Source organism: Poromitra crassiceps (genome assembly GCF_964638095.1).
Source record: "Poromitra crassiceps genome assembly, chromosome: 9".
NCBI classification, from domain to species: Eukaryota; Metazoa; Chordata; class Actinopteri; order Beryciformes; family Melamphaidae; genus Poromitra; species Poromitra crassiceps.
The window spans coordinates 42,360,719-42,373,218 of NC_139630.1; the positions used below are offsets into that span (position 1 = coordinate 42,360,719).

Here is a 12,500-nt window from a genome sequence, read left to right on the forward strand (position 1 = left end):
AAGCCTCATAACCGGGATACTCAAGTCCATGTAAACGCAGTCAATGACTTACTGTAATTATACCAAGGTATCACCACCGCTAATGTGACAATGACTTACTGTAATTATACCAAGGTATCACCACTAATGTGACAATGACTTACTGTAATTATACCAAGGTATCACCAGCGCTAATGTGACAATGACTTACTGTAATTATACCAAGGTATCACCACCACTAATGTGACAATGACTTACTGTAATTATACCAAGGTATCACCACCGCTAATGTGACAATGACTTACTGTAATTATACCAAGGTATCACCACTAATGTGAAAATGACTTACTGTAATTATACCAAGGTATCACCACCGCTAATGTGACAATGACTTACTGTAATTATACCAAGGTATCACCACCGCTAATGTGACAATGACTTACTGTAATTATACCAAGGTATCACCACTAATGTGACAATGACTTACTGTAATTATACCAAGGTATCACCACCGCTAATGTGACAATGACTTACTGTAATTATACCAAGGTATCACCACTAATGTGACAATGATTTACTGTAATTATACCAAGGTATCACCACCGCTAATGTGACAATGACTTACTGTAATTATACCAAGGTATCACCACCACTAATGTGACAATGACTTACTGTAATTATACCAAGGTATCACCACCGCTAATGTGACAATGACTTACTGTAATTATACCAAGGTATCACCACCGCTAATGTGACAATGACTTACTGTAATTATACCAAGGTATCACCACCGCTAATGTGACAATGACTTACTGTAATTATACCAAGGTATCACCACTAATGTGAAAATGACTTACTGTAATTATACCAAGGTATCACCACCGCTAATGTGACAATGACTTACTGTAATTATACCAAGGTATCACCACCGCTAATGTGACAATGACTTACTGTAATTATACCAAGGTATCACCACTAATGTGACAATGACTTACTGTAATTATACCAAGGTATCACCACCGCTAATGTGACAATGACTTACTGTAATTATACCAAGGTATCACCACTAATGTGGCAATGACTTACTGTAATTATACCAAGGTATCACCACTAATGTGACAATGACTTACTGTAATTATACCAAGGTATCACCACTAATGTGACAATGACTTACTGTAATTATACCAAGGTATCACCACCGCTAATGTGACAATGACTTACTGTAATTATACCAAGGTATCACCACCGCTAATGTGACAATGACTTACTGTAATTATACCAAGGTATCACCACCAGTGTTGGGAAAGTTACTGAAAATTGGTAATTAGTTACAGTTACTAGTTACTTCTCTCAAAAGGTAATTTAATTACTTGAAAGTTACCAGTTACTTCAAAGTAATTAGTTACTAGGGAAAGTAACTTTTGCGTTACTTTTAAAAGTCTGCTTCGATTGTTAGTAATGCACACATTATGTTAGTGTTGCTGTGCCACAGTGTGGCATTGAACCTTCGCTTATTGGGGAGGCTTATAGCCTATCAAGGTCATTAGCCTCTGGGGCTCTGGCTGCAGCTCTCTCCCCGGACTAGGTCTGAGGATCAGAAACTGGGTAATCCTCTGAAGTTGTCCGTTATTTTCATGTCCTAAAGTAACTAGTAACTAGCCCAGTTACTATTTTAGTAACTGTAACTGAGTTACTGAATTTGAAAAAGTAATTAGTTAGATTACTAGTTACTGAAAAAAGTAGTTAAGTTACAGTAACTAGTTACTTAGTAACTAGTTACTTAGTAACTAGTTACTCCCAACACTGATCACCACTAATGTGGCAATGACTTACTGTAATTATACCAAGGTATCACCACTAATGTGACAATGACTTACCGTAATTATACCAAGGTATCACCACTAATGTGACAATGACTTACTGTAATTATACCAAGGTATCACCACTAATGTGACAATGACTTACTGTAATTATACCAAGGTATCACCACCACTAATGTGACAATGACTTACTGTAATTATACCAAGGTATCACGACCGCTAATGTGACAATGACTTACTGTAATTATACCAAGGTATCACCACTAATGTGACAATGACTTACCGTAATTATACCAAGGTATCACCACTAATGTGACAATGACTTACTGTAATTATACCAAGGTATCACCACTAATGTGACAATGACTTACTGTAATTATACCAAGGTATCACCACTAATGTGACAATGACTTACCGTAATTATACCAAGGTATCACCACTAATGTGACAATGACTTACTGTAATTATACCAAGGTATCACCACCGCTAATGTGACAATTACTTACTGTAATTATACCAAGGTATCACCACCGCTAATGTGACAATTACTTACTGTAATTATACCAAGGTATCACCACCGCTAATGTGACAATTACTTACTGTAATTATAGCAGGATATCACTGCTAATGTGACAATGACTTACTGTAATTATACCAAGGTATCACCGCTAATGTGGCAATGATTTACTGATGTTTAAGAACTCCATTAAGGCCCGCTGAGCGGAGCAGAAACCAAGCCACACTCAAACAGCAGTGCTTTGTCCCTGTGCTGCTGTCTCCTACTTATTCTAGGCTTGTATGTCTTATTATTAGTGTGTGTGTGTGTGTGTGTGTGTGTGTGTGTGTGCGTGTGCGTGTGTGTGTTTGTGTGTGTGTGCGTGCGGGTGCGTGTGCGTGTGTTTGTGTGTGTCTGTGTGTGTGTGTGTTTCAGGTGTGTGTTCCTGGTTTCCGGAGGGTGAACGGGACGGTGTACAACGGTGTGTGTGAAGCTTGTCGTTGCCACGGTCACGCCGCACAATGCCACGAGGTCACCGGACACTGCCTGGTAGGACACTATTGATCGGTCGATTGATTGATGGAATAACATTTGCTTATTTATCAGAAGACAATGGAGTGGAAGCACTGTACAGGTGCTCTGTGAATACTTCAGGTGTATTGTGCTTATTCTTGTGAAGGGCTCTTTGCGATCTTGGCCAATACAGCACCAATTTAAAAAAAGTCAGCTCACATGACTCAGTTATACATTAACAGATATGAAAATAGGGTCCAGGTTGAAAAATGCAGAAGATTCTCCTTTAAACAATGACTAGAGAGCAAACAATAGTTTGCAAACAGCGATGACGTATTTTCATGGGCGGAGCCGAACTGGTGGCAGAAAGTGACAGCTAGCGGTTCAGCTCTCATAGGAATATGGAAGATCTGGATGCCTTCTCCACGTATTTTAAAGCTTTGCCCAATCCAAATAAATGGCCAAAGTTGCAGTGCCGGACATCTTCATATACCCAAAGGTTTCTCCTCCAACAGAAGCAAAACGTCATGTTTACTGTACTGACCAGCCAGGGCCTTCACAGTCTCTCCATTGGTAGTCTCGCTTGCCAGACTCTCTGTTTCGCGCTGTACCTGTGCAGGAGAGTCTGGTTCCCCTTACTCTCACTCTGGTCTAATACTAAAGCATGGTTGTTAATGTATTCTGTTGTGATAATAATATTAACACAACATTGGCATATTATGACAATGGGCTCTAACCTAAAGTTAATGGGCCTTTCACAGCAGCCATTTTGTGTCTAAAATGCAGGGTAAACACAGGTGCAACCAAAACATTAATGAGGGCCCCAACACTGGCACACCTAAATGGATTGGAAGTTGGAAACCCTCATTAATGTTTTGGTTGACATCACTGACTGACTCTCTCAGACCCTCTTATAGACGCCTCAACCCCTAGTGGCCATGCTGTAAAACAGAATTGATGGCAATCTTCTCATTGCACGGTAGTGAATTGATAGCAATCTTCTCATTGCACGGTAGTGAATTGATAGCAATCTTCTCATTGCACGGTAGTGAATTGATAGCAATCTTCTCATTGCACGGTAGTGAATTGATAGCAATCTTCTCATTGCACCTTAGTGAATTGATAGCAATCTTCTCATTGCACCTTAGTGAATTGATAGCAATCTTCTCATTGCACCTTAGTGAATTGATAGCAATCTTCTTATTGCACCTTAGTGAATTGATGGTATTCTGTTACATCACCACACGGCCATTTTGGTAGGAAAACAACAGGTGATTGTGATCAATTAACAGGTGATTACAATCAAGTGACACTTACAGCCAATGAGCTGTGTGTATTATAGCGCCATATTGGTAGGAAAAAGGCTTGTGACATCATCGGAATACTATGAATTGATAGCAATCTTCTCATTGCACCGTAGTGAATTGATAGCAATCTACTCATTGCACCGTAGTGAATTGATAGCAATCTACTCATTGCACCGTAGTGAATTGATAGAAATCTACTCATTGAACCATAGTGAATTGATAGCAATCTACTCATTGCACCTTAGTGAATTGATAGCAATCTTCTTATTGCACCTTAGTGAATTGATAGCAATCTTCTTATTGCACCTTAGTGAATTGATAGCAATCTACTCATTGCACCGTAGTGAATTGATAGCAATCTTCTCATTGCACCTTAGTGAATTGATAGCAATCTTCTCATTGCACCTTAGTGAATTGATAGCAATCTTCTTATTGCACCTTAGTGAATTGATAGCAATCTACTCATTGCACCGTAGTGAATTGATAGCAATCTTCTCATTGCACCTTAGTGAATTGATAGCAATCTTCTCATTGCACCTTAGTGAATTGATAGCAATCTTCTCATTGCACCTTAGTGAATTGATAGCAATCTTCTCATTGCACCATAGTGAATTGATAGCAATCTTCTCATTGCACCGTAGTGAATTGATAGCAATCTACTCATTGCACCTCAGTGAATTGATAGCAATCTTCTTATTGCACCTTAGTGAATTGATAGCAATCTACTCATTGCACCGTAGTGAATTGATCAAACAGCTGTTTTCTTTGAGGTCACTGAGCATTAACCTGTGTCTCCTCAGGACTGTAGCCACCACACCACAGGCCCCCACTGTGACAGCTGCCTACCTGGTTACTATGGCAACGCCACCCGTGGGTCAGCCGCTGACTGTCTGGCCTGCGCCTGCCCACTCGTTCTGCCCAGCAACAAGTAGGTCACAGACAGTTTAATCAACAGCTTCAATCTATCACTCTGTAACCCCAATCTCTCTCTCTCTGACCTGTCACTAGATAACCCTCCTCTCCTCTCTTCTCTTCTCTCCACTCCTCTCTCCTCTGCTCTCCACTCCCCTCTTCTCCTCTCCTCTCTTCTCCTCTCCTCTCCTCTCCTCTCCACTCCCCTCTTCTCCTCTCCTCTCCTCTCTTCTCTCCTCTCCACTCCCCTCTTCTCTTCTCCTCTCTTCTCCTCTCCTCTCTTCCTCTCCTCTCCTCTCCTCTCATCATCGCATGTAAATATGCCCTCAACAGAGGTAGAAACATTGTGACATAACTGTTGGCCATAATTGCAGGTGAAATTGGTCATATACACGACTGGTTCCCAACGTGAGTCCGGGGACCAGCAGGGGTCCTTACTTCACCTTTATTTAATTTTTAAGAAGTGAACACAGTATCTCCCTACCTACGATACAAATAGTCATGGGATTCAGCACAAGATCACATCTAACTTTGGGTCCGAGAGAAAACATTTCATCAAATGGGGGTCCGTGACCTTAATATGGTCAAAATTATGGGTCCTTGAAAACGGTTGAGACCATGGATGTATTAAAAGAACTGGATAGGGGACGTGCCACGCCCACCCATGCATTCGGACGGAGGTTGTTCACTGGCGCATGAAGCCATCATGGGGGGGTTTTCTTCCTGGTTTTACTTCCTGATTACTTCCTGACCATGCAGCGCAAGGCGAAGTGCGCATGTGTGCCATGACGTGTTCCATGACGTCTCCCACCCGTCCCACCCATGGATTGCATTACAAGAAGAAAATACACCCGTATACGGCTCTTATTGGCTTCTGAAGAAAGAATTCCCCATAAAAAATTTGTTGATAATTAAAAGAGTCGTTTTATACTTTGAGTGACACCCGGAAAAAATTCCCCTGGGTTTAACAGCTGCCGGGGTCCCCATGCAAGTGGATGGGAATTTTCCTTTCTGGGCTGCATGGCGTCACGTGACTTGCAATACAGAGCTTTGCCACCATGTTCAAATGGCTTCACAGCCCAGCACTATTCCTGGGGGCTTGGTTGAGACTCATTGATACACACTTCCTGATCATGGCTTTGTAGCTTCCCAAAATAGCCAAAGAGAGACACTATACCTTGGGTTCACACACAGACACTAGTGTGCTGCGCACGCACTCACACATGCACGCACACACGCACACACGCACTCACACACGCACGCACGCACGCACTCACACATGCACGCACGCACTCACACATGCACGCACACACGCAGTCACACACGCACGCACGCACTCACACACGCACTCACGCACTCACGCACACACTCACACACTCACACACGCACTCACGCACGCACGCACTCACGCACGCACGCACACACACACACACACACACACACACACACACACACACACACACACACACACACACACACACACACACACAGGCAGCAGCAGCAGCTGAGAATTCCCATGCATTACACGTCATGTCCAAAACTCCCAGACCCTCTAATAGAGAGCTAAAGAAGGACACAACTCTCTCTCTCCCTCTCTCTCTGTGTCTCTCCCTCTCTCTCTCTGTGTGTCTCTCTCTCTCTCTCTCCTCTCTCTCTCTCTCTCTCTCTCTCTGTGTCTCTCCCTCTCTCTCTGTGTCTCTCTCTCTCCTCTCTCTCTCACTCCCTCTCTCTCTCTCTCTCTCTCTCTCTCTCTCACCTCTCCCCTTCTCTACCTCTCTCCAGCCCCACCAGTAATAGCTTAAGGGTCACTTGCCTTCCAGAACCCCCCAAAACAGCCTGCAATTCAGTCAGTCAGACAGACAGACAGACAGACAGACAGACAGACAGACAGACAGACAGACAGACAGACAGACAGACAGTAGTGCTGTTACTCTTCATTTACACTCTTAAATGTGTATGTAGTGCTGTTACTTAAGCAATATCACACAAGAGGGAGTGATGTTGTTGTCTAACATTGTCATGGCTGTGATTTGGTCATAGGCACGAGGCCGCAGGCACAGCTTTGTAACGCTGTGACACAGCTTTGTGACACAGCTTTGTAACGCTGTGACACAGCTTTGTGACACAGCTTTGCCTGCTCATCCATCCAGTCAGTAAAGCAGCCATTCTGTTAGCCAGTTATCCACTGAGTCATGCTAGACTTCAGCTGTCCTGCTGCCTGTTGAGTCACACATTGATCTCAGATGAATTAGCTGTGGTGCTACAGTATTGTGACTAAAGCACTGACAGTCAGTCTATTGTGACTAAAGCAGTGACAGTCAGTCTATTGTGACTAAAGCACTGACAGTCAGTCTATTGTGACTAAAGCAGTGACAGTCAGTCTATTGTGACTAAAGCACTGACAGTCAGTCTATTGTGACTAAAGCAGTGACAGTCAGTCTATTGTGACTAAAGCACTGACAGTCAGTCTATTGTGACTAAAGCAGTGACAGTCAGTCTATTGTGACTAAAGCACTGACAGTCAGTCTATTGTGACTAAAGCAGTGACAGTCAGTCTATTGTGACTAAAGCAGTGACAGTCAGTCTATTGTGACTAAAGCAGTGACAGTCAGTCTATTGTGACTAAAGCAGTGACAGTCAGTCTATTGTGACTAAAGCACTGACAGTCAGTCTATTGTGACTAAAGCAGTGACAGTCAGTCTATTGTGACTAAAGCAGTGACAGTCAGTCTATTGTGACTAAAGCAGTGACAGCCAGTCTATTGTGACTAAAGCAGTGACAGTCAGTCTATTGTGACTAAAGCACTGACAGTCAGTCTATTGTGACTGAAGCAGTGACAGTCAGTCTATTGTGACTAAAGCAGTGACAGTCAGTCTATTGTGACTGAAGCAGTGACAGTCAGTCTATTGTGACTAAAGCAGTGACAGTCAGTCTATTGTGACTAAAGCAGTGACAGTCAGTCTATTGTGACTAAAGCAGTGACAGTCAGTCTATTGTGACTAAAGCAGTGACAGTCAGTCTATTGTGACTAAAGCACTGACAGTCAGTCTATTGTGACTAAAGCAGTGACAGTCAGTCTATTGTGACTAAAGCACTGACAGTCAGTCTATTGTGACTAAAGCAGTGACAGTCAGTCTATTGTGACTAAAGCACTGACAGTCAGTCTATTGTGACTAAAGCAGTGACAGTCAGTCTATTGTGACTAAAGCACTGACAGTCAGTCTATTGTGACTAAAGCAGTGACAGCCAGTCTATTGTGACTAAAGCAGTGACAGTCAGTCTATTGTGACTAAAGCAGTGACAGTCAGTCTATTGTGACTAAAGCAGTGACAGTCAGTCTATTGTGACTAAAGCACTGACAGTCAGTCTATTGTGACTAAAGCAGTGACAGTCAGTCTATTGTGACTGAAGCAGTGACAGTCAGTCTATTGTGACTAAAGCAGTGACAGTCAGTCTATTGTGACTAAAGCAGTGACAGTCAGTCTATTGTGACTGAAGCAGTGACAGTCAGTCTATTGTGACTGAAGCAGTGACAGTCAGTCTATTGTGACTAAAGCACTGACAGTCAGTCTATTGTGACTAAAGCAGTGACAGTCAGTCTAGTGTGACTAAAGCAGTGACAGCCAGTCTATTGTGACTGAAGCAGTGACAGTCAGTATATTGTGACTGAAGCACTGACAGTCAGTCTATTGTGACTAAAGCAGTGACAGTCAGTCTATTGTGACTAAAGCACTGACAGTCAGTCTATTGTGACTAAAGCAGTGACAGTCAGTCTATTGTGACTAAAGCACTGACAGTCAGTCTATTGTGACTAAAGCACTGACAGTCAGTCTATTGTGACTAAAGCAGTGACAGTCAGTCTATTGTGACTAAAGCAGTGACAGTCAGTCGGCTAGTCAGCCAGTCTGGGGCCTGGAACCCGAGCCAGCAGAACTATCTATAGTTTGAGGAGGTACTGTAGGAGGGCAAGAGACTCTCTCTCTCTGTTTCTCTCTCTCTCTTTCTTTCTCTCACTCTCACTCTTTTTCAGTTCATTCAGGGTGGAGTCATAGAGAGGAAGACCTGTTTTCAGATTCAAGCATGTGTGCCTGTGTTTAGAGTCTAGAGGGACCGACGTGTGTGTGTGTGTTATTTTGAAAGGACAGTAAGCCTGTGTGAGTGTGTGTGTGTGTGTGTGTCTCTGTGTGTGTGTGGAGACGAACGATGGCCTTAACTCGGCTCTCTCCTCTCCTCTTCCTCCTCTTCCTCCTCCCTCTCTCTACGCCGGGACAACGCTATCCATCTAATCAACAACAACAACAACATCGTCGTGGCAACCGTGACAGCTTCAGCCCCACCTGTCATCTAAGTGATGAGGGAGAGTTGCAATGTGACCGTTGTCAGACTGGATACACAGGGCCGCGATGTGACAGGTAACACACACACACACACGCACACACACCCACACACACACACACACACACACACACACACACACACACACACACACACACACACACACACACACACACACACACACACACTCACATAAAAACACAGAAGCGGGCCTGGGTGGTAAATGTATTGCTTTCCCATTTTGTGCAGGTGTGTGTGTGTGTGTGTGTGTGTGTGTGTGTGTGTGTGTGTGTGTGTTCTTTTCAGGCCCACTCTATTTTGCAATTTTCCATCTCTTTAAATCTTATGTTTCACAGTGGAAATGTTCAGAACACACTGCATAATTTCAAAACTAGACCACTAATCATAAAAATAAAGCCCCTAAACTGAGCATTTAGGCTGCGTGTTGACGTTTTGGTGTGGAAAAGGCGCTGTATGGAGTGCCTTACAGTATGTGAGGAGAAGCGGATGATGACGCCTGCTGCTAGCTTAGCAGCTGCACTAACCACCTGGTTAACGTAACGTTAGCACTTCTAGCAGTAACGTCTCTAACAATACAGTGTTGTAGATCAAGCAAGGCTTACCAGATGTCAGATATTTACAATACATGTCGGGTATAATCCATACTGCCTTTATGATCGCTGTTACAGTAACATACATTCAATGCTTAGCCTACAACGTCCTATTTCTCCATTGCCCAGCTGGAAAAAGGTTCACGTCAGCCAGCGCTTTTCTGAAAAGCGGAACATTTCTCAGCTTTTGAAAGTGCTCCACTCTGAGGAAAAAACGCCCGCTGCAGTTCTTCTGGAGCGGACGTCTTTGGTGCACCTTGAGGATGCTTCCTGTTGCTTTTAACGAGGAAAGGGTGCTGCAGCTGAGACAAAGAATCTAAGTGGATACGCAGCCTTAGAAATCACTTTGAATATACTCAATTCAGTTCTGCACCAAAGCCAGTGCCGAATGCGCCGTGGGGTGCGCTGCGGCTGGCCGGCCTGGCGGCGCAGCTCAGCGCAGGGGGGCGTGCAGCTCCTCGAAAATGTGACTCCGCTAACCCTAACCCAGGTTAACTGAAATACACTAGTACTTCTTTTTCCATACCCGGGGTGTTGGGGTATTTTTTTATGTGAGAAAATGTGCCTCACTAAAACTGTAAAGTGCTTGTCTATCAGCCCAATATATCAGCCTAACTAGTGGGGAACAAACCATTGTCCCTCTTTGGGCCCTGAGCCATAAGCTGCGTTCAAGTGGGCTCGTGTTTACCGTGAATGCGACATAAATCCAGTTGAACGGCCGCCTCATGTGGCCTCATGTGGTATTCACCACTTGCTATGTGGAATCTTCCTGAAAGCTTCGAAGCCCACGACTTGTGACATGTCTTGTGACGTTTTCACAAAATGGCGGACGCCATGGACGTTGATGGAAAGTAAATATATTGACATTTTAGCTGCATAGAGATTTTCATAGTCATTTTATAATGTGTCTGAGGAACATCGTCTCATCGTGTTTCCTCTGTCATTATGCCTTTCCATTTCCTGCATATCGTAGTTAGCCGCTCGCTAGCTAGTGGTGGCTAAATTGTTACCCTCGGTGGCTTCTAGTCAACTGCACGTTCACAACGTGACCACTTCCGCTACACGACTTCCGGGTTAGGGTTACTTCCATTGAAGGCAGTAATAGTTGAAAGAATTCTGTTTTTTTACACCCTGGACCTTATTTACAGCTTTAAATATGATGTTTAAGTCACCCTGACAACTTCAGTTTGATTAGCATCAGCAGAAAAGATCATCAGTTTTGAACTGTGGTAATTGTCACCCCATTCAATCGTCGTTATCAGCGTCTTATCAGCCAGTAGGGCCCTACTGACCTGCTAGTAGGCGCAGAAGGTCGTTATCAGCGATTCGTTATCAGGAGAGGTTTACGTTTTCGTATTTTAACGCATTTTATTGCTTAATTCTAACCCTAAACCTAACCCTCACCCTAACCCTAACCCTAACCCTCACCCTAACCCTCACCCTAACCCTAAGTTGTTTTATTTGCCTAAATATAAAGTTGTTTGATAACGGCCATTGAAACCTACTAGCAGGTTTCTCAGCGATAGGAATGGGGCTGATGATGAACCTACTGAATCTATGGGTGACAACAGTCAGATCGGGTGCCTGAAAACGAGGGAAATGGGGCATGTGAAATGCTTGTATTTACAGTATGTCTTGCAAATAGCTTATTTTCCGACACACAGCGGCTCATTATGCTTATTATATCATAGAGAGAATGAGAATTACAGCGATGTAACATACCTCCGTGCCACTGACAGCCTGCTCTGTTTGCTGTCCGTCACATAGATAGGAGCTCCTGCCGTATCCCCCGCTGCTGCTAGTAATCCATATATGACGTATTCCATACGTGCGGCCATTGTCTGTTATGACCCTCCAACACGGACAAGGACATTACCAACGTCTGTTATGACCCTCCAACAAGGACAAGGACATTACCAACGTCTGTTATGACCCTCCAACAAGGACAAGGACATTACCAACGTCTGTTATGACCCTCCAACAAGGACAAGGACATTACAAACGTCTGTTATGACCCTCCAACACTGACAAGGACATTACAAACGTCTGTTATGACCCTCCAACAAGGACAAGGACATTACCAACGTCTGTTATGACCCTCCAACACTGACAAGGACATTACAAACGTCTGTTATGACCCTCCAACACGGACAAGGACATTACAAACGTCTGTTATGACCCTCCAACACAGACAAGGACATTACAAACGTCTGTTATGACCCTCCAACACGGACAAGGACATTACAAACGTCTGTTATGACCCTCCAACACGGACAAGGACATTACAAACGTCTGTTATGACCCTCCAACACGGACAAGGACATTACAAACGTCTGTTATGACCTTCCAACACGGACAAGGACATTACAAACGTCTGTTATGATCCTCCAACACGGACAAGGACATTACAAACGTCTGTTATGACCCTCCAACACGGACAAGGACATTACAAACGTCTGTTATGACCCTCCAACACAGACAAGGACATTACAAACGTCTGTTATGACCCTCCAACACGGACAAGGAC

At 43.7% G+C, this 12,500-nt stretch overlaps 1 protein-coding gene across 1 annotated transcript in view; it reads left to right on the plus strand.

Moving 5' to 3' along the window:
• lama2 (laminin, alpha 2) overlaps positions 1-12,500 on the plus strand; it is a gene marked incomplete at its 5' end in the record, with an annotated part of 265,649 nt that overhangs the window by 126,852 nt on the left and 126,297 nt on the right. The window contains 3 exon segments of the mRNA XM_083643211.1: positions 2,731-2,844; positions 4,916-5,043; positions 9,353-9,439. Coding sequence (XP_083499337.1) covers positions 2,731-2,844; positions 4,916-5,043; positions 9,353-9,439 — 329 coding nt within the window.